The sequence below is a fragment of the Bubalus bubalis genome, chromosome 9, assembly GCF_019923935.1.
Source record: "Bubalus bubalis isolate 160015118507 breed Murrah chromosome 9, NDDB_SH_1, whole genome shotgun sequence".
In the NCBI taxonomy this organism is placed as follows: Eukaryota; Metazoa; Chordata; class Mammalia; order Artiodactyla; family Bovidae; genus Bubalus; species Bubalus bubalis.
Window position 1 is genome coordinate 108829575 of NC_059165.1, and position 24882 is coordinate 108854456.

Below are 24882 nucleotides of genomic sequence, written 5' to 3' on the forward strand. Positions count from 1 at the left end.
TGTCCTCCTAGGCAGTCCCTGACTGCCACTGACTGGTGGGTCTAAAGGTAGGCAGGAGAATCCCTCCATTCCAGGGGTGCGGGGAGGGTGGGAGGGTCCAGACTTGTTCGGAATTTTCCAGAAACATCTCTTGGGTATTCTGATTGGGCCTACCTGGTTCATCTTGGGAAGATCCTTAATTGTCTCCTTTTGAACCTCTTTCTCCTTGGCCCACATTCGAAGGTAGTGCCGATAGTCAGGAGGGCTAGTTCCCTTCTCCTCTGTGAGTTGGAAGAAAAAGATTAATCTCCATCTGTCAAATGAGAGAAAGAGGGCTGGGGGCTGGTAGCAGGGGATAAGGGGGTTTAAGGATTATCTGGCATGAAGTTACCTGGGCCCTATTACAAAGCACCCTGGTGTTTGGGGAGGTAGTGATGGGAAAAACACACAGCAGCCCGCAACCTTTTTGGCACCAGGGCCCAGGTTCGTGGAAAACAGGTTTTCTGGAGCCTGGGGGTGTGGGGGTGGGATGGTTTCAGGATTATTCAAGTGCATTACATTCACTGTGCACTTTATTTCTATTATTATTACATCAGCTGCAGCTCAGATCATCAGGCATTGGATCCTGGAGGCTGGGGACCCCTGCAGGACCACTCAAGGGTCCCCCCCTGAGCTATGCTGAAGTAGGTTTGAGCTAAGCTGATGACGATGGCCCCACTATGTCCTCCCCAAGATGGTGATGGGACCACGTGGAGGCTGGAGAGAGGGTGGCATGGAGAGCCAGGGCACCCCCAGAGGGAGGCAGTGATGGCTGGGGGTGCTCGTGGCCACAGGAAATTCAAGCCTGGGACTGATGAGTGCGAGGTGGGTGGCTGATGGGTTGGGCCTTTACCTCAGGGAGAGCCCTGCTATCAGGCATGTGTCTGCCATAAGGTACGGGGGTTATTCCACAGTGACAGGGCGACCAGATCCCACCCACCCTAGGACCTCTACCAGCACCCGCAGATACACACACACACACACACACACACATATATACCTCTTCTTTTATCTTGGATGTCATTTCCAGCTTCCTCTCGCTCCTCCTGCTGTAATACTTCTGGACAACAAAAAGAACAAGAACATTCTTCTGTTATGACTCCAAACCACTAAGGTCTGGTCTGTGCTTTCCTGTGGAAGTGGACCTGGTCCTGGGCCCTGGCCCAGCAGGTCCTGCTGGCTGCTGCTTCTCTGCCCCACACAGGGCCAGCTCACTCGACCTGGTTACATTAAACCAGAGAGCCACTGAACTCTCACATCTTCTCTTTCCAAAGAATACGAGTCATACCACACAGCTCTTAAATCAACGGTGATGCGTGCTACAGGCAAAAATTCTGAGACCAAAAACTTCTATACTTTCTGCCGATAAAGGTCAAACTCGGGGGAGTCTGGGTTAGCAATTCAACCTGTAACTGCCACGCCAGCTGATGAAGAATTTTACATCCCTGAGTCCTGTGATCAGCACTGTATCTCTTAAATTGACACATATGTGTGCACCGTGGACCTGGGGAGAGCAGGCTGCCCAGCTCCCCCAGACCTGCCCCCTGAGGGGGTGCGGCTGGGGGAACGTCAGGCGGGGAGGCAGGTGCCAGCTCCAACCGACCCTCGGCAGCTCTGTGGTGACAGGGAAGGGTGCAGCCCTCTGGGCTCAGGGTTTTCATCAGGGAATGGACCGCTGCCCGGAGGTTACGTGAGCACCAAGGACAGGGCTCTGTACCCCAAGTCCGTGGCCTCTCCTCAGGTGCCTGGGACAAGCCTATTTGCTTAGGTTCCAAGTATGACAGAAGATACATCTGTTTTTTCAGTTTGTATAATTGAAATCAAGGTCCTCAAGCTTCACAGTCAAGTAAGCCTTTGACATTGTCAGTAGGATTGCTTTGGGTATCTTGATAGTATCTTTTAGTTTCCCTTTTGAGTGTGTATTATCCTTGATGTGTTATTACCTATCTCCCGTGAGCAATGACAGGGTGGTGTTTTGGTCGGTTTTCTGGGTGCATTACACACTGCCAGCTTGACTGCCAAATCCCAGCCCAGAATACTCCACCGCCCTGGGCCCAGTGCTCCCTGAGGGCTTTAAATGCAGCACAGGGCTGACTTCCAACAGGCACTCAACATACACATTTTTCCTCAACTAAAAAGTTGTATGGAACGTAAAACTGTTTCCAAGGAAAGCCTCCACCACTCTTTTCTACTTCCACTCACCTGTGTAATCACAATGGCAGTTTTGCAACAATAGTATTTTGTGTTTCTCCTATGACCATGAGGACAGAATCGTTTTTCCCTGTGGCCTGGAGGTGATGCCCTGGCACCTGTGCAACACCACGATGCGTGTGCCACCACTTTCTGCCCCCACGGCAAGAACGGCAGCTGCCGCTCTCCACCCAGGTCTGCAGCTGACTATTCAGAACTTAGCCACACAGGAGGCATCTCAGGGCCCAAGAGCTTCCAGGCCTCTTGACCATGCAGGGGAGTGTTCAGAAGACGAAGCCCAGGGCCCTGGGGAAGCCAAGTGCAAAGGGGGCACCCTTGCCCCCCAGGCACTGACCTTGAACCTTCCAGGGCAGGAAAAGATCCAGATCGGAGGCCAGAGGAGACGCTGGAAGGGACAGCGAGGAGGAGCAGAGGCAGAGGGAAGGAGGAGCCAGGGTCCAGGAAGGCAGAGACAAGAGAAACAGGAGTGAGAATACTCCTGGGGCCCTGGCCCTTGTTCTGCAGCATCCCCGTGCAGCACACCCCCACGCCTGGGGAGGGCTGCAGGCCACCCGCACGGCCCTCAGCAACTCTGCTTGGCACAGAGCCTGAGGCCAGTGGTAGAGAGTGCTCACCTTCTGAGGAGCTGTCCTCAGTGAAATAATGGGCTGCTTCCAGGGCTGACTCAGCCTCCTCAGGGCTCAGGGCTGTGTTCGGAGAGAGAGGAGAGTGAGGGCAGGAGGCAACAACGTGACTCTCACCAGAGGAAACCTCCCCTCCCCTACTGAGCGTGCCCACCAACATGGTGTGTAGTCACAGTGGTTAACAGCTGGTGACTGCTTCCGGGTAACTTGTACCCTGTGTTTGAAACTGCAATATACATCCAGTCAGAGGAGTCGGCTGAACGGCCATCCTTTGCCCCACTCCGTGATGCTGTGGCCCAGAGGATCCTTTCGGGATGTTCCCAGCTCCTGCAGGCACGTGCACAGGGGCCAGGCAGGCACAGACAACCTGTTCTCATGTCATACTCTTGGGCACTGTCCCATACCAGTACGTACTGGCTTGTCTCACTCTGTGACAGTCTCTGTTCCTGGTTCCGTTCTCCCCACTGTGTGGAGGGGGAGGGAGTGAGGAAGGTTTAACGGTGCATGGCCCGTGGGGAGGTGGCAGATATGGGCCGTCACTAGGCCCCAGGTGAAGCAAGGTGGGCAGAGGTGGTTTGGGAGTGGCAGGGCCGGCCCCATGTGCCCTCATCCATAGGTTCTTGGCCCAGTGGGGTCTGCTCAGCTCAAGCCTCTCTCAGCAGAATGAGAAGTGCCTGTGCCAATCTTCCCAAGGAGGTGTACCCAAGACCAGTGTTGCCTGTTGCAACAGGGAAAGACCAGCCACAGGTAAGAATCCCTGAGCTACGTGTGTCAGAAGGAGGGCTCTCCAACTCTGGATGCAGAGAGCCCTGTAGGGAGCTTTAGAACTACAGTCTGGGCCGTGCCCCCAGTCAGTCAGGTCTCTGGGATGAAAAATTACTCCGGCCAACTCTGAGGCAGTTCCTGACTCCCTGGCGGGGTCAGGGTCATGGACAACAGCAGGAACCCAGGACAGCTCTACCCCAGAGCAGAATCCCTGGGGCTAGAACTTTCGCCTGCCCCAGTCTCAGCTCCCTCTGTGAAAATATGGAAGCCCACCCCCAGCCCTTGGAGAATTCTGCGTGGCCATGTCTGCTGAGCCAGATGAGCTAGGCTGACACAGGCTACCCACTGTCCGTGTCCCAGCGGGCCCCGCACTGCGAGAGAAGGCAAGGGAGAGAGCCACACAGGCTCCTCAGCCTCCCCTGGGCCTCAGCGGTGCCCCCAGGCTGCTCCTCTGGTGACAGACAGGAGTCCTTGACAGATTTAAGGACAAGCCAATGAACTGAGAAGACTCAAACCTGAGTCTCCACTCCTGTGGCCACCCCCTCTCAGGGAGTCCATGGAGGGGCCTGGTGCTGAGTCTGGGCCTCTGCCCATGCGTGAAGCTCTGAGACACCCACACGTCCCCCCAGGCCATGCAGGGCCCTGCCCTCTCAGACGGAGACTGACCCGGCCTCAGCCCCATCTGCTGGCTGCTCTGCACTCTGTCAGGATGAGGGAGCCTCCACTGTGCTGGGAGCCCAGCTGCCATGAGGCCCAGCCACGCACAGAGGCCTGTGCCTCGGAAGGCCGCAGGTCCGGCTCTGCACTCTGGAGAGCCCTTGCTGGGGAGTGGGAGAGGTGGCGCTCACCTGGAGCCAAGTGCAGCTTGTAGAGAACCTTGAGCTTCTCCGTCAGGTCCCCGTGGTACATCCCACCTGTGGGGAAAGGCCAGCAGGAAGGCAGGCTGGCAGGAGGGCACGAGAGCCCCGTGGCCAGGCCACATTTGAGTCCTCCTCCTCCAGGGGGCTCCAGCGGGATGCTCCTCACTGCCCGACTCTCTCCCTGGAGAGGCCCCGGGGTGAGCACCAGGCCTCAGGCCTGCTCCTTCTCGGGGCCTGCAGACCCAGCCTCCAGCAGCAAACTGAGGGAGGGGAAGGGAGAGTGGGGAAGGCTCATATCACGTATCTCTGTGGGAAGACTGCCCTCCTTTATCAAGGGTTAAGGGCTCTAGGCTGCCCTAGGCTCGCTATGGTGGGCAGGCTGGCTGGGACTGGTACCTGGAAGTTTCCTCAGAAAGGGCCCTAGAGCCACTCACTCATCCCCATCACAAACTCCTTGAAGTTGATCAGTGAGTCCTTATTTTCATCCAGGAGCCGAAACATCCGCCCTGCCAGCACAGGTGTGTGGGCGCCACAGGCCCAGGGCGTCAGGCTGGCAAAGAGCTCCCGGAACTGGTGGGCGTCGATGCGGTACTGCTCCAGGTAGGGCAGGCTGGGGTCCCGACGCACAGCTGCAGGGCGGCTGCTCCCCCAGTACTGACTTGCTAGGTGCTTGGCCTGCAGGGGGCACAGCCTGGTGAGACAGCCTGGCCTCCTGGGCCCTGGGTGGTCAGGATCACCAGGTTGACTGGTGTGTTCACCCGCCTCCTCTATCCAAGTCCACAGCCTCCTGAGCAGTGAGCGCTGGGCTAGACACAGCATCTCACAGAACCTCAGGCGCTGGCACCGTCACCCCCTTGTTTAGAGCCGTGGGAGTCGAGACAGGGCCCGAGGACCACCAGGCACAGCGGACCACTGGCTGGACCACTCTGACCCGAAGGCCATCCCAGGGCGGTTCCCTAGGGGGCTGAACCCCGGGCAGCGGGAAGGGCAGATGGGACATGACAGGGAGAGCAGACAGACAGCGCAGACATGGCTGTTTGTGCTTGTTCTTCATACCCTTTCCCGTTCCTCTGTTACCAGCACCTGAACTTTTCCTGGAGAACCCCTTTGTCCCCAACCCAGGCCATGGCGTGTGCATGCGGCCCAGCCTGGGGTCAGCGGCAAACAGCGTCCTGGAGCCACACCCCTAACTTGAGTCACTCCAGCAATCAACCCTGGGCTTTTTGTTAAAACCACCTGGGAGGGAAAATTCTCTTTTCATGGGGTTATGGCAAGGATGGCCCTGGAGGCTGCGGACAACAGTCCTGCCGCTCTGCAGGAAGAGCAGTCCACGTGATATCTGATAGTGGAGCTTGACAGGACGTCGGAACACCTAGATCCAGCCATGTCTGACTTTTCAGTTTCTAGATTTTTCAGTTTCATGAGCCAATGCATTCCCTCTTGTGTAAGCTGACTTCAGCAAATTTTCAGCCACTTAAAAGAGTATCTTGCTTAAACTCTGGAAAGGATTAAATTCTACCATGTGAACTTTGTAATAACTGCATCTGGGGATGTTTTTAAATGTTGTACATCCCTCCTGGCAGGAGGCTGCTGCACAGAGGATGAGTTTAGGGGACTAGGATGGGATACTCGTCCTCCCTTGCTCTTGGCTATCACCTTAAAAACCATGTAAAGGTCCTCCAGTTCTTCAATTGAGAAACCAATGTCCCCAGGTATAGCTCGGACCTAGAAGGAAAGAGATGCAAGATGTATTAATGAATTCTCAAGGTCTTGCTCTCTGAGGGAATCCCCATGTGGCACCAACTACCCTTCTGGTGTTGCCAGCTGGGAGGCCTTTTTGTTCTGAACACCGAGTCCGGGACACGGGGTGCGGGGTGGTGATCTAGAAACTGCCATCTGGATTCCTAGAAAGGCCCTGGCAAAGCTCTTTGGAACATAACTTAGAACTTCCCAGTGATTTCTTCCTATAGAGACAAGAGGACAAAATCTGACAGCAAGGTCAGCGGGCTGAGTGGGCAGGGGCTGAGGGGCTGTCACTACCCAGGGGCCGGGGTTAAAGCCAGGCTGGCGGGCTCAGTCCAGAGTGGGCTCATGCTTGGCCTTCAGGCATCAAGGCAAAAGAGACGCTTCCCTGTGACTAATCCGCAGCAGAACACAGTGACCAGCCCTCTCTCCACATCCCCAAATCTGTACCTCCACTTCTGCATCCTAGTCCCACACAGGACAGGGCTGAGGGCCCTGCACCCCGCTTCTCAGGGCAGTCTGGGGCGGCTCGGCAGACACAGTCCACTTAGTCCCCATCCCAACCCCAGCTCCAGCTCGCACCCTGGGGCCACGAGAGCCCAGGTCCATCCATACCACGCTCCTCTTGGCTGTATCCTCCAAGGACTGGATCACTTTAAGCCTCTGTTTAAACCGCATCTGCTCAATGTCCTCCGCCTTCAGGCTGCTGAATTTCTACCAGTCAGAAGTGATTCAGTGAGATCAGGTGGAACCACAGAGCAGAGGCCAGCCACCCACCATGGCCAACTGCACCCACATAGCCCAATGGAATAGTCTGGCCAAATAGCCCTGGTGAGTGCTGACCTCATATGACACCTTCAGGAGGTCAAAGATGTCCACCTCTTCAGGAGGGTCATCTCCACTGGTCAGCAGGGCATGGAGGTGTGGGATAGGAGGAGAGACACTCTGCTTATTGACCACATTATCCAGGTATCTGTAAGGATTGAAGGACAGAAGTCTAGATCCCCCACAGGTGACAGGATGTCTCACCCACAGCTGAATGATGTGGGGACTTAATCTGCCTAGACTCTCAACGAGCAAGCATGCTGAGGGCCGGGCATCCTCCAGGAGGGCGAAAGATGGGTCACTGCAGGGAGAGGCATGCCCTAGCGGGTGCCCTGGCAAATCAGGGGTGTCCCCTGGAGGCAATGGGAGGCCTCCCTGCTAGAAGGCTTGAGCAGTTAATTCTAAGAAAGCTAGGCTGGCCACCAGGGTCCCACGAGTGGGGACCCTTTATGACTCCAGACCCTACTACACCAGGAGAAGACTGTCCCAGTTGGAGTGATGACACACCCCTCTGTCTGGTGGGTCCCTGGGGATGTGAGGACGCCCCACTCTGGCCAGGAAGAATCAGAGACCAAAGGAGTGCTCCAGGAGGAGGAGCCCTGCCGAGGAGCACAGTCTCAGGACCGGGCCTGACTCCAGTGGGACCAGCCCAGCCAGGACCTCACACCCTTCCAGACGCTCTGGCTGGGCCTGACACTCAGGAGGGAGAAAGCGGTGGGTCCCCCACACCCACTGGCCCCGGCCCTGATCCTGCTGAGGCCCTGCTCTGTGGGAAGGGTCCCCTCTCTGTCTGGTGTGGGAGATGGGCATGGAAACCACTTGCCCACTCTGCCTACAGGCTGCCTGTCAGGACAGAGAGCAGGCATGGCCCATAGCAGAGCAGCCACAGCTCTGGCAGCCTGGGACCCTTGCAGGCTTCCAGTCAGCACCTGGGCCGGCTCAGCACGCAGGTGACAGTGTCCCTGGCAGTCCTGGGGGGCTGGGGGTGCTCCAGGCTGAGCAGATACATGCTTATGGGCTGGCAGGACTGTACAGAGCTCAGGGCCTGGGCCAGAGGGAGGCCCCCAGAAGAGCACCTGCATATGAAGGGCTTGAAGGTCAGGCTGGGGACTTAGCTCCTTTGTCCAGAAAACCACCAGGGCCACAGGGGATTCCCACGTCCCCGGGGAGGAACAGAGTCAGATTCTGATCAGGAAGAGCCCTGCGGGATGCTGGTGAGTGAAACCGGTGCAGAGTCAACTGTTACGATGTGGGCACAGGGCCCCAGGCAGGGCTGTCAGGGGCCGGCCCTGAGGGTATGGGGACTGAGGGAAGGGGCTGGATCCCAGAGAGTCTGTGAGGATGGGGTGTGGGCACCGAGGGAGGAGGCGGCGGCCAGGATGACCTGAGCCGCAGGTGTGCCTAGCTGGAGCTCAGCCTGTGCAGCTACAGCAGGCCCAGCATGGGCTCCCCGTCCAGCTGCCCTGGAGAAACTGATGCCCCTGAGCCAGGGAAGGTGCACCAGGACTGCTCTGTGGGAGTAACAGCCAGCCAGCCTTTGCTGGAGATGGGAGGCTCGGCCTAGTTCCACCTGCCTCCCGCACAGCAAGCCCCCCAGTGCAGTGTGCTCTGGTCCACCAATGTCTCACCCTCTAACCACTGCTTCTCCCAAGGAAGACTGCTCCAGTGCTGTTCTGTCTTCTCCCAGAAAGGAGCCCCTCTCCTGCCTCTGCAGTGTCCCTAGGTCTACCCCAGGCTGAGCATGTGGTAGGTACAGTCCCAGGATGCTGACTGAGGAGCACCCAGGACTGAGGAGGGGCTGGTCGTGTGGTCCAGGGGAGCACTGGCCAGCTCCCCAACAAGAGGAGGCAGGCTGGCGCGGTTACCTGCCCAGGACGGTCATGGCCTCGCCTTCATCGCCACAGCCCAGCAGCTGCTCCATGTTGGCATCCAGGATGGCCAAGGCCACCTGCAGGATCACCTTGATGCCCTCATAGAAGAAGCAGTCAACGATGACCACAGCGCTCTCAAAGGGCATGACACTGAGGAAGAGGGTCAGGAACCAGGAGAGAGAGATGCTGGAAATCACCCCCAGGTCCTGCATCTTTTTGGAGAGCTGGGGCAGGAAGTCTCTTGTGAGCTCTTCGAAGATGCCTTGGTCCACCAGGGCCCCTAGGGAGAGGACAAAGGAGTCTGAATAGTGAGCTCACGTTCCTGGCTCAGGCAGGCCCTCAGGTGGGACCCTGGGGTCTGAGGTCCAGGAAGCCCCCCTGGTCCCTGGCCAGCTCTGCTTACAACTGAGGGCTAGAAGCGGGCAGGTGGGATGGAGAAAGGAATAAAGGAAAAAATCCTGTAAGTTTCCTTTCTACTGCTTCCAAACCATTTTGTGAAAAGAAAAGATTTCTTTCACTTTACTTGGATTTTCTTTTTGGGAAATACTAATTTCTCTCTAGGATGTCAGAAGTAAACAGTGCCCTGAGTAGCTTATGTGTCTCCTGGCCTGAAGCTGGGGAACAGAGGCAATTCTGAAGGACCCCAAGAGTGGACACCCACCAAAACAGCACAGGAAGGACATTTTAGATAACAGACTTAATTATATATGTAACTAAATCTATTTACAAGGTCACAGATTCTACCCTTCATAACAGTCAACACGGGGGTATATACTATATGCTCTAGTTATGATTTTGGAAATTTTCTACAATAAAAATGTTTAACGAGAGTTAGCTGGATGTGAATGTAGGCCCCAAGCTAACTTCTCTCACTTCCAGCAACTCCTAGGGAATCCGCATAAAGTCTGGGAGGGACGGTTGGGGTCTGTGTTTGGCTTTCCACCTTCTAGCTGTGTGAAGATTTTGCAGCTTTCTAACCTATTGAGCGGGAGACCAGTGGTGAGGCTACGAGGCCTCCAGGAGCCCAGCTGTGGGCTGTACGCCGAGCAGGCCTCCAGCAGCCCAGCTGTGGGCTGTGTGCGGAGAAGGCCTCCAGCAGCCCAGCTGTGGGCTGTGCACTGAGGAAGGCCTGCCACCCCCACAGGGAGCTGCCAGCCGTGGGCACTCACCCACCACCCTGGTGTTGTAGTAGTCGGGCAGCATGCGCTCGCAGAGGGCCACCAGCAGCCAGAAGGCCTCCTCCTCACTGCCATAGAGCAGGAGCACCGAGGTTACGATGTTCATGGCCTGTGGGCACAGAGAGAGTGAGGGGGGCTCACAGAGCTGTCCCTTCCTAACCAGCAAGCCTGGAAACGGTCTAGGCATTTGCCAAAAGGCAATTTGCAGGAAATCAGTGGGACCAGGTGGCAGTTGTACAACGATATACCTAGGGCCACCGAACTGTACGCTTCATGATTATGATGTAAGTTTTATGTTATGTGTATAACACACACACGCACACACACACACACACACACACACACACACACACACACGAAACGATCCAACGCCTTCAGGACCCAGACTAGAAGCACACAGAAGACAGCTTAATAGACAGCATGAGGATGAGGGGAGAGACAAACACTGTTTCTAATTTCATCTTTTTCTGGGATCAGGATCTGCCTGGGGGGCCGAGGCACAGTTGCGAGTGTGCGAGGCCTTCACTCAGGGTCAGGACCACATGCAGCTGCCCCTGCTGAGCCCCTCGTACCTGGCAGTAGCCGATGGTGGGGTTTCGGAAAGCGTAGGCGGTCAGCACCCGGCGGAGGGCCGCGATCCCGAGCTCATTCTGGAAGGCAGGGTGCTCGGGCATCGAGCGGTGGAGGTCTCGCTCGATCTCCTCTGTGGCCAGGCTGTACTTCCCCATGGACTTCTCCACCAGCTCGGCATAGTAGCCGGGGTGAGTCACCATCTCATTCCAGGCCCCTGTGGAGACACAGCCGACAGCTGGCTCCCTCCTCCTCCTCGTCTGGGACTTTGAGGGCAGGGACAGGGCAGGGTGGAGACGTCAATGCGCTGCAGAAGGGCAGGGGCCCTTGGGTGCCAGGCAGAGCTTCCCTCATGACTGCTCCTGAGAAGAGTCACCCAACCACGTTTCAAATGGCTGACCTGCCCTCCTGAAAGCATTCAGGTGGCCAAGGCTGTGAATGTTGTCAGAGCCTGCCCGTGGAGAGGAGGCGTCAGGAGGCCGGATCTCCTCCAATGGCCGGTGGGAAGGCGTGCCCCTTCTGGCACACACACCTCATCACGGCCGAGAGCCCCATTCCTGCCCTCTAAAGGTGGCAGTCCCTGCCTGCCCACTCAAAGGAGGCCAGCTGGGGTCAGTGGCGCTCTTGCGTGGATGGGGGCCGTGGGGCGGGAAGGGCAGCTCACCAGAGAAGAGGAGCCAGAGCTCGCCCCGGAGGCTCTCCGGGATGCCCTTCAGCACCAGCTCCCGCGTTCTTGCCGTGCGGTACATGCACATGCCACGTCCGAACTCGAAGAAGTGGATGTTCCACGACTCCTCTTTCATCTTCTCCTTGGCCTGTGGGAGCCGCAAACAGGGGGTCTGCGGGGCTGACCCAGATGCCACCTCCACCTCTCCTCCGAGGGCTGGGGTGTGCTGTGCACGGCACCGCCCTCGGCGTCCCTGGGGCCCCGTGGGCGGTTTTAAGCCCATGGTCAGCACTGCGGCACTGGTCAGACAGGGTGTCCCTGGCACTGCGCAGGGTCACCCGAGGGCCGCAGACGCCACCCCCCAACCCCCACCGGCCGGGCCTGCATGGCGGTGGGGCTCCCTGTCCGGGCTTACCCCCTTGGCGCCCAGGTCCTCCATGGGCGTGTTTCTCTGGAAGAGTCTGAGCAGGCCCTGGGAGGCGGTTGGCGCCTCCTGTGCATGGCCCCCTGGGAGGCCACCGAGGGGCGAGGTCGGGCCGGCGGGCTGTTCCGACAGCTCCTGGGGAGCGGGGGAAGGCTGGGAAACAGAGCAGAGGGGCAGGCCCTGAGCGAGGCGGCAGCCCCACGGCCGGCGGGCGGTGCGCTGGGACGGGCAGGAGGCCACCAGGCGGCCCAGCCCTGCCTCCTCTCTGGCCGAGCACACACCTCACCACCCTCCGGCACCCGGGCCAGGCTCTGGGGCCCGTCCCGTCAGACCCTTTCTCCATGAGCTCAGGGCCAGGAGAGAAGCAGCTCCCAGGAGAATTCTTCTGAGCTCTGTGTCCCCTACAAGGGCCTGATAGGCCACACTCACGGGTGCTCCCTGGGGAGCACCGGCTCCTGCTCCAGCCTTGGGGTGCAGACACTGCTGATCCCTGGAGACACGGCTGTCTTCAGGCCCCAAGCCCCACAAGGCCCCTGGCCACAGTGACCAGCTTGGGGGGAAGGGTCAGGAGAGAGCCCCAGGGCCCCTCCGGGACACTGGGCTCTCCTTAGCAGTCTGCCACGCTTCTGACAAAGCTGCTGGGGCTCCGGGAGGGGAGATGCAAGACACAGACCCAGAACCAGGTGTGTGTGTGGGGAGTCCATGCCCATGGGCCGTCTCTAACCGTCAACAGGTCCCTGGTAGGGCTGTAGGCCCTTCCCCAGGGGGAATCCGGCCAAACAGCAAGAGAAATGGATCCTGGGGGGTTCTGGTAATATCCTGGGGGGCATTTGGGGCTGGGAGAAAAAAAGAGGGGCACCAGGGACAACAGTCTAGAAGGAAGCCCTGATATTCAGGGTTCTTCCCTGGCTTTCTGGAATTGTGGCCCCCAGTCTCTACCCAGCAGGGCTAGAGAGTAAGTTGTTAGGCTCCTTCAAGTACAGTGTAGATGACAACAGACTTCTGTCCCCTGCTTGTGGTTTGGGTTCCACCTGTAGGTCCCTGACTTCAAGGTGAGCACTCGGTCATAGGCGATGGTCTGTGCAGGGAGCTTGCTCTAGGGCCCAGGGTCACATAGGCCAGAACCAGAGCCCGCACTTTCTGCTCTCCCCTCAGCTCCCTCCCCGGGCACCCACCAGCAGGAACACCGCTATTGGATGGACACTGATCACTGGCTCCCCAAATCCACTTCTGCTGCCGCAGGGGCTCCCCATTTTTGGGGGGACACAGCACATCTCTCTCTACTCTTGGCCCCACACTTTGTGGAATCCCTCGAAGCCTGGGGTGGTGGCCACAAACTAATTAGTATTTGCCGCCCCTGGGCTCGAGGGCTTGGGGGTACTATGTTGGTCACTTTGTGGGGAATGTCAGGACAAGCCAAGGAGGATACAGAGGGCGGCGCTGCCATCCTGGGGTCACACACAACTGGGGATGACAACCTCCTGGCTGAAAAACACGTCTAGTAGAGAGCCCAGCTCTGCTGACAGGCAGCTGAGCGTGCGACCAGGGAGCTCTGCATGCTTTGGTCGGAGCTGGGTTTCCGCCCTTGTGCTCATCAGCTCTGATCCCCCCGGCCGTGGTCCATCTGGTATGCAGCAGGGGTATGGATGCTCCCTACACAAGAACCACAGCTGTGACCGCTTTGCAGGGAACATATTCTAAACTCATCAAACTGTACTCTTTCAATACGAACGTCAAGCTTACCTCAGTAGAAATGTTTTTAACATAAAGGAAAAAAGGAGAGAAAATTCTGCTAGGTTCACATCCATGGGAAGATCCCCCGGGGAAGGGAAAGGCTGCCCACTCCAGTATTTTGGTCTAGAGAATCCCATGGACTATGCCCATGGGGTCTCAAGGAGTCGGACATGACTGAGAGGCTTTCACTTTCTTCTTTCTCTCACATCCATGGTCTGACCCTCTGTCCATGACTGGTGTTTTCAAAATGGATCAATTTTAGATCAACTACAAACACATTTTCAAGACAAACTGTCTGAATCCAGGGGCAAGACCCTAGACTGAAAGTATCCTGATGCAGAGATTTCTGCTTCTGGCCCGAGGATCCCAGCAGAGACAAGGACACAGACGGACTTTCAGGCCACAGAGCACTGCAGAGAATAAAAAACCTCAGTGCTGGAAAGGAGACTGACTCGAGGATGTGACCTCAGCGATAACCATCCCTCATGACAGACAGGTTCCTGGGGTGACGGTGAGCTCAAGCCCACACCTGAGAATCCTGTGTTCTCCTAATTCAGTTTCTCTCTCCTTCCCCTCAGTAACTGTCTTATCCATTCTTCCAGCACCAACCTCGCAAACCACCTGCCTTCCTCACTTCTACAGCCAACTATTTATCTGAGCACGCAGAAGCATGAGCAATTTGATGGCCATCCATGGTCACTCCCGCTGGCCTGCCCTCCTGCATCTGAGGCTGTGCATGCCAGGCCCAACTTTCCGTCCATTTGAGCCCAAGATCCTACCGCTCTGGCCTCTAAGAGCTTCTTCCGGCATGCGTAGAAGATACCCCCTCTCCACTGGATTCATTACCATCGGTACAGAAATCATGCTGGTGTCCCTACCAGCCCTCCCCGTTCTTCATCTGGATGGTGCTCACACGTTGTGTCCCCTTTGTGAAAGTGTACCAAGCTGTGCCCTTAGGATCCATGTACTTTAGAGCATATACATCACACTCTGATTACAAAGTCAGTCCCTGAAGGCACCCCTGTGGGTCTCAGCTGGCCTTTCTACAAAGTTTCTGGAAAGAGTTGCCTAAATTCACTGTACCTTTCCCTCTTCCTCTACTTTTTTCTTGAGAAAGTGTCAGAAAGTGTACGTTTATGTTCTAACAATTACCTTCATCCTAATGATGTCTTTATCTAATACCCTGGGTCCCCTCTTTTTAGACACTGGACTGCCCCCTAGGGACAATACTGAAATTGGCCAGTAGCTCTGTTTTTCCCGCCCCATCCTTTCCCCTGCCGCCATATAATTTAGAGTGACAGACTTTTGTTCTTACTTAAAAAGGCAGTCAGTGAGCTTATTCTGCTCTCCATACTTCCTGATGTTATGTTTGCATCACACTCTGTGCCGCCAGAGCATACAGAATCACACGTGTCTTGTCACCTGTTCCTCGTCTTGTATCTACGCCTCATATACACACTCAGTGCTCCCACCAGGGCACCTGCCAAAGCCTCTCTGGTTGTTTCTTGGTTGTTCACTATTAGACTCATCAAAACCTGATGGCTTCCCTGATTTCCTGCATGTTCCTGATGGCTTGTGGTCTTGACACCTGAGTATCAGTTTCCCAGATAGAAAATCCTGGGACCACAGCATTTTTTACTGTCTATTTTTAAAATGTTGCTCTATTTGTATAAAACGTTGCTATGAAAACGTCTGATGCCTCTCTGATTTCCATTCCTTCATAAATGACTTCGTGTTTCTTGACTGATTGTCCAGAAGAATTTTTTTAATCTTTAGAGTCCCACAGTTTTGCTAGATTACATCTCAGTGTGTACATATTACATACTATTTCGTATTGATTTTCCAGATGTACAAGATGCTTTTCTACCAGGTGGGTTTAAGTTTTCATTTATATTCAGAAAACTTTTCTTGAATAGAAGTTTCTATCAGCTGTTATTCTGTGGCTTTCTTTTCCTCTTTAGGGAGCTATGTCACACAGACATTGGATCTTCTTGGCTTCAGTTGTTTCTCACATCTCTTGACTTCTGCTGCTGCTAAGTCGCTTCAGTCATGTCCGACTCTGTGCGACCCCATAGACGGCAGCCCACCAGGCTCCCCCATCCCTGGGATTCTCCAGGCAAGAGTACTGGAGTGGGTTGCCACTGCCCTCTCTGCATCTCTTGACTATTTTCTCTCTATTGGACTCTCCTCTTTTTTTTCTGAATCTTCTACCTCTGGTGTGCAGTTTATGCTTAGAGCACATTCCAGTATGGGTTGGTTGCCGTTCAAGTGCTCAGTAGCCATCTGTGGCTACTGTACGGATGGCTGCACCCCGAGTCCATTCTCATCATGCAGCCAGAGCAGCTCTGCTACAACACAGACAGACCGCGTCCCCTCTCCAGTCCAGATTCTCCACTGGCTCCCACCTCACTCAGAGTGCTTACAAAGGCCTACGGGCTCCACATGCTCCGGCTTCCCACTCCCTCTCCCATCTCAGACCTGAGCCCTGTCTGAACTCCTCTCAGCAGCCCTTTCCCCAGATACTTCCTGGCTGGTCCCTTACTTCCTTCAAGTACCACCAGATCAGAGTCCTCCTGTGCCCTGGCAATCCTGATCCTTTTATCCTGTTTTATTTTTCCCATGGACCTTACTGCCACCTGACATATTTAATGTTTATTTCCTTAATGACTTGTCTTTCTCACTAGAATATAAGCTCTAAAAGGGCATGAGTTTTGTCTAATCAGCTCTATTTCTAGTGCCTAGAAGAGTATCTGACACCTATCAGGAATGCAATAAAATGTGTCGGATGAAGAAGGGCAGGTGCTCAGAAGGAGCCATGGGGCCAAGCTTAGTCTGGCTGCTCAGGTCCTGTCATCTGTGGCACTGGGAATGAAAAGGCAGTTCAACATTCCTGCTCACATCCCTTTTCACCAGACCAACCTCACTATTTCTTGAAATCACAGCTCAAGCCCAGCCTCCTCTAAGAAATTTTCTTAAAGTCTCCAACATGCGCTGATTCTGTCTGCTCCTTTCCCATCCATTCTTTGTCTACTTAATAGTTTACTGAGCATTGATTAATGGGTGGAAAATTTATGGCTCCAGTGCTTCCTGGTGGGAATGTAGGCCCTGCAATGCCAGAGCTCCTGATTTTCCTGGAGCAGCCAGACAGGTGGATTTTTATATGGACTCTTCTAGTGTTTTCACAAATCTAGTCTGATAATAGCACATACATCTTGTTATACCAAGAAGGAAGGAAGTGATCAAACAAAGCCACGGTAATGTCAAAAGGACTCATGCCACCTGAACAATTGTCCTCTGGTCATAGACAGAACGAGGATAAAAACCCTCCTGAGCTGAAACAAGTCAAGTTGCCTAAATATGTAAGTTCATAATTATACTAAAAAGTAAACACAAAAGCTGAATTGGTCACATTTGGAGGATACTAGAAAACCAACTTGTCATTTTTTTAACAACTGGTGAATAAAAAAAATAAAGGATTTATTCTGCCTTTTCTATATGAACTGTGCCTCAGGGTGACCAAATAGCTGATGAGGGTAAGTTTCTCTATACAAAAGTATCCAGCTAATGAACAGAAGAAATGACAGAATTAAGAGTGCTCCCATTTGCAATCCTAATGAGTTACCTAAGCCATTACTTAGGTAATACTTGTCAATGACCGGTAACAGCAAATAACCAGGTATTGTATTGTACACCTCTTGGTAGAAGCACACAGCTCAATCCTGCCTACAAGTGCCTGTTCCCCACCTCGCACCAAAATAAACAAATCAAAAGTCGAGCTGGATCTCACCACTCAACCACCAACTTACAAGAAATAGGGCACAAAAGAACCCATTAAATGCTTGCAGGGGAGGCAATCAGTAAACACCAGGCTGTGAGAAACTCTATAGCACAAATGACCAGTTCCTTCAATAAAATACTGCAAGACAAAAGAGAGGGAGAGGGAGAAAGAGATGGGAGCAGAAACCTGTAAAGAGATTACAGCAATCAACTGTAACAAATATATGATCTATGTGTGCCTCAATTCAAATCTGATCAAACTGTAAAAGGTACTTGTACATCTGGGGAAATGTAAACACAAGTGTGAAAGTCGTTCAGTCGCATCCGACTCTTTGTGACCCCATGGACTATACAGTCCATGGAATTCTCCAGGCAAGAATACTGGAGTGGATAGTCTTTCCCTTCTCCAAGGGATCTTCCCAACCCAGGATTCGAACCCACGTCTCCCATATTGCAGGCAGATTCTTTACCAGCTGAGCCACCAGGGAAGCCCATAAACACAAGTATTTGATGTTAAAGAATTATTAATACTGTTGGTATAGTAAGGAGACTGCAGTAAAAGGTAACCCTGTAAGAAAGACTGAAGGGAGAAATGCCAGGTAAATAAACCCAAACGGGCAGGCCTCCGCTGTGTGGCTCCCAGTGCAGGAGAAGTTCATGAGGGACAGAGATGAAGGGGGCTGGTCCAGGCAGAGACGGCTTTTTGTGTGGAGTACGCTTGAGGTAGGCAGGCCGACTTGAGGGAGTCTTGGGGTACCGAGAGGTCTGAGACCCTGGGCCCTGTGTGCATGGCTAGTGCCTCTGAGACTGGGGTTGGGTGAGGTTTTCCAGCAGCGCCAAGCGGGGGCCCTCTCCACCCAAGTGCTCTCCTCCTGCCCCTGCCCCGCTGCTCTGGGGGGCCCCCTCACCTCTGGGGCTGCGTCCACGATGCTGGCTTTACTCTCTGCTCGGCTGCCACCTGACGGCTTGGATGGCATCTTCTGGAGGAAGTCAGAGATCCTCTCAACCAAGAACTCACGGTCTTTCAGGTTGGCGAACAGAAAGGTCATTTTGCTCTTAGTGCTAATAGACAGAGGGCTGGGCAGGACGCTGGAGCAGTCGGCTTTTTCCACAATGGTCACCTGAGAAGCCAAAACCACCATCTGGGGGTCTGCATCTTGGAATATAAAGCCACATGGTTTTGTGAAGGCGAGAGCACGGTGGGCTCAGGCTGCCTTCTGGGCACGGGGCGGGGAGGGGAGGCAGGGCTCTGCAGGCCTGAGTGCTTCCTATCCTGACTCTGCCACTCGCTGCTGTGGGTGTCCTGTGCACATCTGAGCCCCGTTTTCTCCACTGCTGATGAGTGTGAGGGTGTCAGCCTTGGAAGACCATCCTGAGGGGGATGAGGCGGAATGCAGAGCCTGAGCCCAGCTGCTCCCTGACCAGCTCCCTCAAGGCTGACAGTCCTGCCCCCGTCCTAAAGCGAGGCAAGAAGTCATTCACCTCCACAGCCCTCACTCCCTCAGCACTTTCTGATGCGTGTCATGGGCCCAGTTCTTTTTTGAAAAATTAACTAAGCTTTGGCTGTGCTGGGTCTTTGCTGCTGCTCACAGACTTCCTCTAGCTGTGGCGAGCAGGGCTACCCTCGCTGCAGAGTGCGGGATTTTCACTGTGGTCGCTTCTCTCGTGTGCAGGCTCAGTAGTTCTGGCTCACTGGCCCTAGGTGGCGCTAGTGGTAAAGAACCCGCCTGCTACTGCAGGAGACTAAGAGATAGGGGTTTGATTCCTGGGTTGGGAAGACCCCCTGGAGGAGGAAATGGCAACCCATTCCATTGTTCTTGCCCGGAGAATACCATGGACAGAGGAGCCTGGGAGGCTACAGTCCACGGGGTCCCACAGAGTCGGACATGACTAAAGTGACTGAGCACAGTGGACACCTGAGTGTGGCTGGCTCTGAGTGAGGAGGCCCTGGGAAGCCCCCTGGATGGGACGCTGAGGTCAGGGCTGGGTAGGGGGCTCTATCCTGACCAGCTGTGGCCACAGTCCAAGAGCTTCCTGGGTTAGCCAGAGCTCTCTGATGTCAGGATGTCAGGACCCCTCAGGGGAAGTGGAGCTGGGCTTAAGATGAGTCTGCAGCCAGCCCCCAGATCTCAGGGTCAGGTCGGGACAGCAGCCAGGACAAACCCACAGGCCTGGTGCCAAACGGAGTGTAGGGCCCGGGGCCAGCCTGGAGCTGTGGCTCCTTTAAGTCTTTGCCCCTGACTTCCCTTGGGGAAACTGAGGCAGCACAGTACTTCACTTATTCGCAACTATACCCACAACTTCAGGGCTTTGTACAAAGGCCAGGGAGGTCCCATTGTTCTGTTTTAAACAGAATCAGACTACCGTGATTTAGGTTCTAATTTAAGAACCTCACTGTGCTTCAGTAATTAAACAGCCAGTATGCCTTGTTGGGATCTATCCTTGACATCAGGGTCTGGGCCTTCTGTCTGGGTGGTGGTGGTGGGGTGCTCCCCCTCACTATCTACACCCTTCACTGCAGCACAGGGCAAATGGCCTTGTTTCCACGAGTCACTGTGGAAGCCCAAGGAACTAGAGAAAAAAATCCCTGTGACAGGTAAGAGCTAGCTTCCGGGTGAGAGTTGACCCTCCTCGTGAAAGGTTAAAAGCTGACTTCCGATGATTGCCAGAGCCTGAGCCCCAGCCAAGGCAGGTGTCAGGAGGGGTCAGTGAGGGGGCCTCTGAGGGTGACATGATGGAGGCGGGGCATGGTCAGTGCCCTCCAGGCCCAGGCAAAGCAGGGATATGCCAAAGTCCAACTGGAAGACCCAAGAAGGCAGGACCAAGGGACACTCACATGCAGGAGGCCACTGGGCTGACCCAGTGGGTCCTTTTTGAGGTTTCCTTGTGTACCAGTGTGAGCTCTGCTGGCAGGCCAAAGCCTACCCTGTCTTCCCACCAGGTGAGGGTGACCCTTGAGCAGGCATCCAGTGCGCCCTACACCCCATGGGGCCTGGTGGATGACACGTGCTCGGGGAGGTGCTGAACCGTGTGCCCTCGCTGCTCATGCCACCAAATCCTGAGGGGCTTCCCAGGCTGGGGACCTGGCCGGGTGCCCTGGCAGGTCAGGGGAGAGCTGGCAAGGACGTCGGGCTCACCTCCCGCAGCGGTATGATAAGGTGGCAAGCATCCTCCTCCTTGCTGGCGAAGCAGATGTAGTTGCTGGAGATAAACATCTGGCCGGGGATGTGCAGCTTGTTGAACGGGGTCCACAGGGTACAGCTCGTGTGGCCGTCCAGGCGCTCATCTCTGGGCAGCCGGAACGTGGCACAGTAGCATTCGTTCTTGGCTCGGGCGTCCAGGTCTCTAGTGGTGGGAAAGGGGGCAGGAGTCAGGGCTGATACACTCGCGAGGGGGCCTCATGTCCTCGGCTTTCACACTGGACTCAGGCTCGTGGGGGTCCTCCTGTGAGCAAGTTGTGCCCAGGGATCTCAGAGAACACGCACATTGAACGATCCAGGAGGAAAATGCGCACATCCCTAAGGTCAGCAGAGGAGCGGTCAACTAAGAGCACGCCTGGTGTGCCCAGAAGATGCCTGCGCCCACCCTGCGGCTTCTCACTGGGAAGACCCGGCCCCACCGGGAACCCAGACGGGCCTGCTGACAGGCAGGTGTGGAGTGAGGAAGAAAACGCAGGGTGCTAGCGCTTCCCCAGCAGTGCAGTGGCTACGATTCCGAGCTTCCACTGCAGGGGGCGCAGGTTCACTCCCTGGTTGGGGAACTAAGATCCCAAGTGCTGAGTGGCTTGGACCAAAAAACCTCAAAAAACATAGAACATACGGTGCTGTTGCTTAAGAGAAACACACCCTCGCTGGGCCTATGACCGTGTGAGGCGGGGCCTGGCCGCCTGCTTCCCGTCCCTGCGGGGACCAACCCGTGTGAGCATCTCCCCCCAGCCCCAGGGGAGCGGCCAGCAGCCTAAGCCGGGCCTGATGGGCGCCCTCGACGGACAGTGCCAGAGCCTGCCCAGGCCCGCCCTGCTTGAGAGGTCTTGAGAGCCACCCGGTCACTCGCATGAGGCGAGTGCCGTCCCTGGACAGCGTTCTGCCAGACGGTGCAAGAGTCTGGGCCTAGACCACGGTCTCTGAGCCCAAGGGCGTGCCTCTCGCTCCGGCCATCTCTGAGCTCCCCCTGGCCTACGAGCGCCCCCTGACGCTGCCACGGAGCAGCAAAGACAGAGCTGCTCTGGCGGGGCCGGCCCCGTGACGCGTTCCTCGGTCTGCTGGCCTCAGACCCGCGCAGGGCGATCGTCCGGGGCCTGAGCCGAGCCGTCCGGCCAGCGGGAAGGCAGCTGCGCTCCCCGAGCCGGGACTCACTGAGGCCACCCCGGCTCCCGCGGTGGGCGGCGGTCCTGGGCTCCGCTGGCGCTCACTCACCGCCAAGGGCCGGGGGCCGGGGGCGAGTTACTCTGTCTACTGGGACCTCGGCTTCCTGTCTCAGACTCGGGAGACCGAGAGCCCTCCCCGCCCCGGCTCTGGAGAAGCGATACATGAGGCACTCCCTCCGCGTCAGCGGCAGGCTTGAAGATGATGCCTCCATGAGGCTCCTGCCCTCCGTGCACTACCGCAACCACCCTTCAGCGGGCCCCTCCCACGCAGGGTGCCTGTGCCGGGTGAGGAGGGCGGGTCCCCGCCGGGCCGGGCCGACGCACCGCTTCAGCGCCGAGATGTTCCTGTGTGGCCGCGGCGGCCTGGGCGGCGCCCTCTCCTCCAGGAAGCCCTCGCTGTCCAGCAGCTGCCGCACGGCCAGGTTGGCCAGCTGCTCCATGAGCTTGAAGGTCTCCCCGATGTTGAGGAACATGGAGAAGAAGAGCTCCTGGTCCCGCGTGTCCACGCGGATGCTCTCAGGGAAGAGCAGTGTGGCGTTCTTCTCCAGCCGTGTGACGTCCACCCACTGCACCACCAGGCTCACTGGACGCCGGAAGGGACAGACACGGCATGAGGGCAAGCCCGCTGCAGGGCCGGGCGGCCTGCTCCTGACTCCCCCCTGTGCCCAGCCCGAGCCCGGCTGTGCGGGGCTGACCCAGCTCCCAGTCCCAAGAACCTCCTGGGTTTGCCCACAGAATGGCTGAAGGACGGCATGAATGAACAAGCAGAGGTGAGCGAGCTGAGCCCCGGGACCTGAAAAGCCCCAGCTGGGGGGAGTGTCCTGCTCTGGGGGCAAGTCACAACACGGTGTGGCCGGCACAAAGAGGACACTGGTCCTGCCTCATGAGCAGATGTGAAGGCAGGAGAGAGAGGTGAGGTTGGGACAAGCGTGTGCATGGCTGAGCGCTGGGCCTGGGAAAGGGAACACGGAGAGCAGCTGAAGCCTTGGGGCTGCTTTCCGGGGGTGACATGGCAGCAGAGGGCGCTGGCTGGGCATCTGCTCTTTGTCCTGAGGTCAGGGCTTCCTGGGCGGAGGGCCCCGCAGCCCCTTGGATGCAGAGGCGCACATCCAAGGCCCCATGGAACCTGCAGCCGCTCAGGGATGAGGGGGGCGCTGGTATGTTCTACGTGAAAGAGGGGAGGCCCTGTGCAGAAAGTCACCATGTGAAGAGCTGTGCTGGTTGACGCAGACATGACAGAAGCCCCCAAGGGCCAGGTGATGTTTGGCTCAAGTCTGGGCGTTCTGCTCATGGGTCACTGTCTTCTGGGGAGACTCTGGTGGTTGTGTGGGCACAGAATATCTGGAGGCCGAGCCCTCAGGAAGTCTGGAAGTCTGGGGAGGAGGTGCACTTTCTAGAGGCGAGGTGGAGGGTGAGTGCAGAGGATGCCAGCACCAGCTGCAGGCTGGGGCAGGGAGGGTGGGGGATGACGCGGGGAGCCCATGCTGCTTGCACTCACCCTCCTTGCCGAGCAGAAAGGAGTAGAAGCAGAGGTGGTTGACGGTCAGGTAGAGCCAGCCCTGCCGGGGCACACGGCCCTTCCAGTAGCTACAGGAGTAATAATTGACCAGCTTCTCCCCATCGGGCATCCCGAACTGCTTCCTCATTTTCAGCTCGGCCTCCTTGAACTTCCCGGGGTCCTCGTCTCCCTGGGGCTGCACGTTCTTGTTCTCTTCTGCGATGATGCCCTGGAGGAGGACACGGGGAATCAGCCAGCGGCACTCGGGGCTCCTGGACACTGCCCTGGGCCACAAGCAGGGAGACCCGACAGCTGCTCTGGCCACACAGAGCAGGTGACTTCCCCTAACTCCCAGAGCTCTTTCTCTCTACTAGCTCAGAGCAAAGACTTTCAAAGTTACATTTTAGTTATTTTAATGTAAATACCTGAAAAATAGAATACATAAACATGGCAAAAAAAAAAAATTGCAAATAGTAGAAAAGGGAGTTCAATGAGAAGGAAGTCTCCATCTCCTCTGCTGTTGTAACCACTTTGCTGATTTTCTCCCAAACAGGCTGGCATTGATGCACCTGTAAGCAAATACACACATCTGCTCTTTCCCTTCCTTCTTTGCCCAAATGGGATCTTGCTGTGGCACTGTTCTATGAAGGGCATTCCTCATGCCAGTGTCCTGAAGGATGTTCTGTATCTGACACTCCCCCTCCTCCCCATACCTCCTCATGCCAGTGTCCTGAAGGATGTTGTGTATCTGACACTCCCCTTCTCCCCATACCAGGTGGCTGCTGCCTCTGGCCCCTGCTCAAGGCCTTTGGGCCAGCTGCAGGGCCCACCCAGCTCAGGGCGTGTCAGTGCTGTGTCCCGCCAGCATCTTTAGTGGGCTCACAGTGCCCAGAGATATTCCCCTGGGTCACAGAGCCAAACCTCCCGGGGGTACAACAGGTTCTTAGTATATCTGGCTCAAAATGTACACATAAATCTTCCAGGGAGTATGACTACTCGATAAGCTAAAGGAATTCAAGGCAAGTGGTGTGGCCCAGACTGCTGCTTCCACGGAGCCTCCTGGCAGCCTCATGTCCCTGCCTCCACGAGTAGGAAAAACAGCCAGGAGCTGGGGTGAGGACCCAAGAGCAGCACCTCCATTTCAGTACAGACAGCACCACTGTACCTGCAACCCCAACATCTCTCTCTCAAGCTGCCTCTCTACCTCCCCAGAGCACTGCTGCAGAAGCGAGCTCTACATCTGAGCACCCTCCTCACTACCAAGGCCCCACCTTTGTCTTCTGCTGCCCTCCAGCGTGCCTACTGGGAGGCTGGAGAAGGGGCCCCACCAGCGGGATGGTGAGTGCCAGACAGCCTATGGACCGTCACTGGCACCTTGGCCTTCAGGCCCCCTTCCTGGGTCTCAGCGGGTGCCCCCACTCCTTCAGCTGCACCTGGGAGATCCCCAAGCATGGAGCAAAGGGGCTGACATGCTGCTTTGCATTTTTCTCTGCATTCCCACTGGCCTGGAGTACTGGTCCCACCGATGGAACGAACCACCTGGCCCCCAGGACTCGGGTTTTGTTTGCTAGCTGATAGAAGTGCACCGTAACGATCGCTGGGTAGATTTTGAACGACTAATTTAAGTTCTTTAACAGTTTTAGGCATATTCAAGTTTTCTATTTCTTTGTCTCAGTTTCAGTTCTATTATGTGGCAGATCAGATAACAGCCCCCCTAAAGATGTTCCACTGGAGAAGAGAATGGCAACCCAC

General features: G+C 56.0%; 1 protein-coding gene across 6 annotated transcripts in view; it reads right to left on the minus strand.

The window, feature by feature from the left end:
• TBC1D9B (TBC1 domain family member 9B) overlaps positions 1-24882 on the minus strand; it is a 39300-nt gene that overhangs the window by 2180 nt on the left and 12238 nt on the right. For 3 of the 6 annotated variants that reach the window (XM_044948511.2, XM_044948510.2, XM_025293966.3), the window contains 18 exons: positions 23131-23359; positions 21957-22215; positions 20404-20611; positions 18175-18387; positions 11747-11908; positions 11329-11479; positions 10667-10881; positions 10086-10203; positions 8911-9196; positions 7064-7193; positions 6836-6934; positions 6134-6202; positions 4912-5152; positions 4466-4531; positions 2844-2915; positions 2564-2614; positions 1019-1078; positions 154-260 (listed from right to left, as the gene is read on the minus strand). In XM_044948511.2, the coding sequence (XP_044804446.2) occupies positions 154-260; positions 1019-1078; positions 2564-2614; positions 2844-2915; positions 4466-4531; positions 4912-5152; positions 6134-6202; positions 6836-6934; positions 7064-7193; positions 8911-9196; positions 10086-10203; positions 10667-10881; positions 11329-11479; positions 11747-11908; positions 18175-18387; positions 20404-20611; positions 21957-22215; positions 23131-23359 (2736 nt within the window). The other 3 variants (XM_044948512.2, XM_044948509.2, XM_044948513.2) reach the window with 3 other exon arrangements.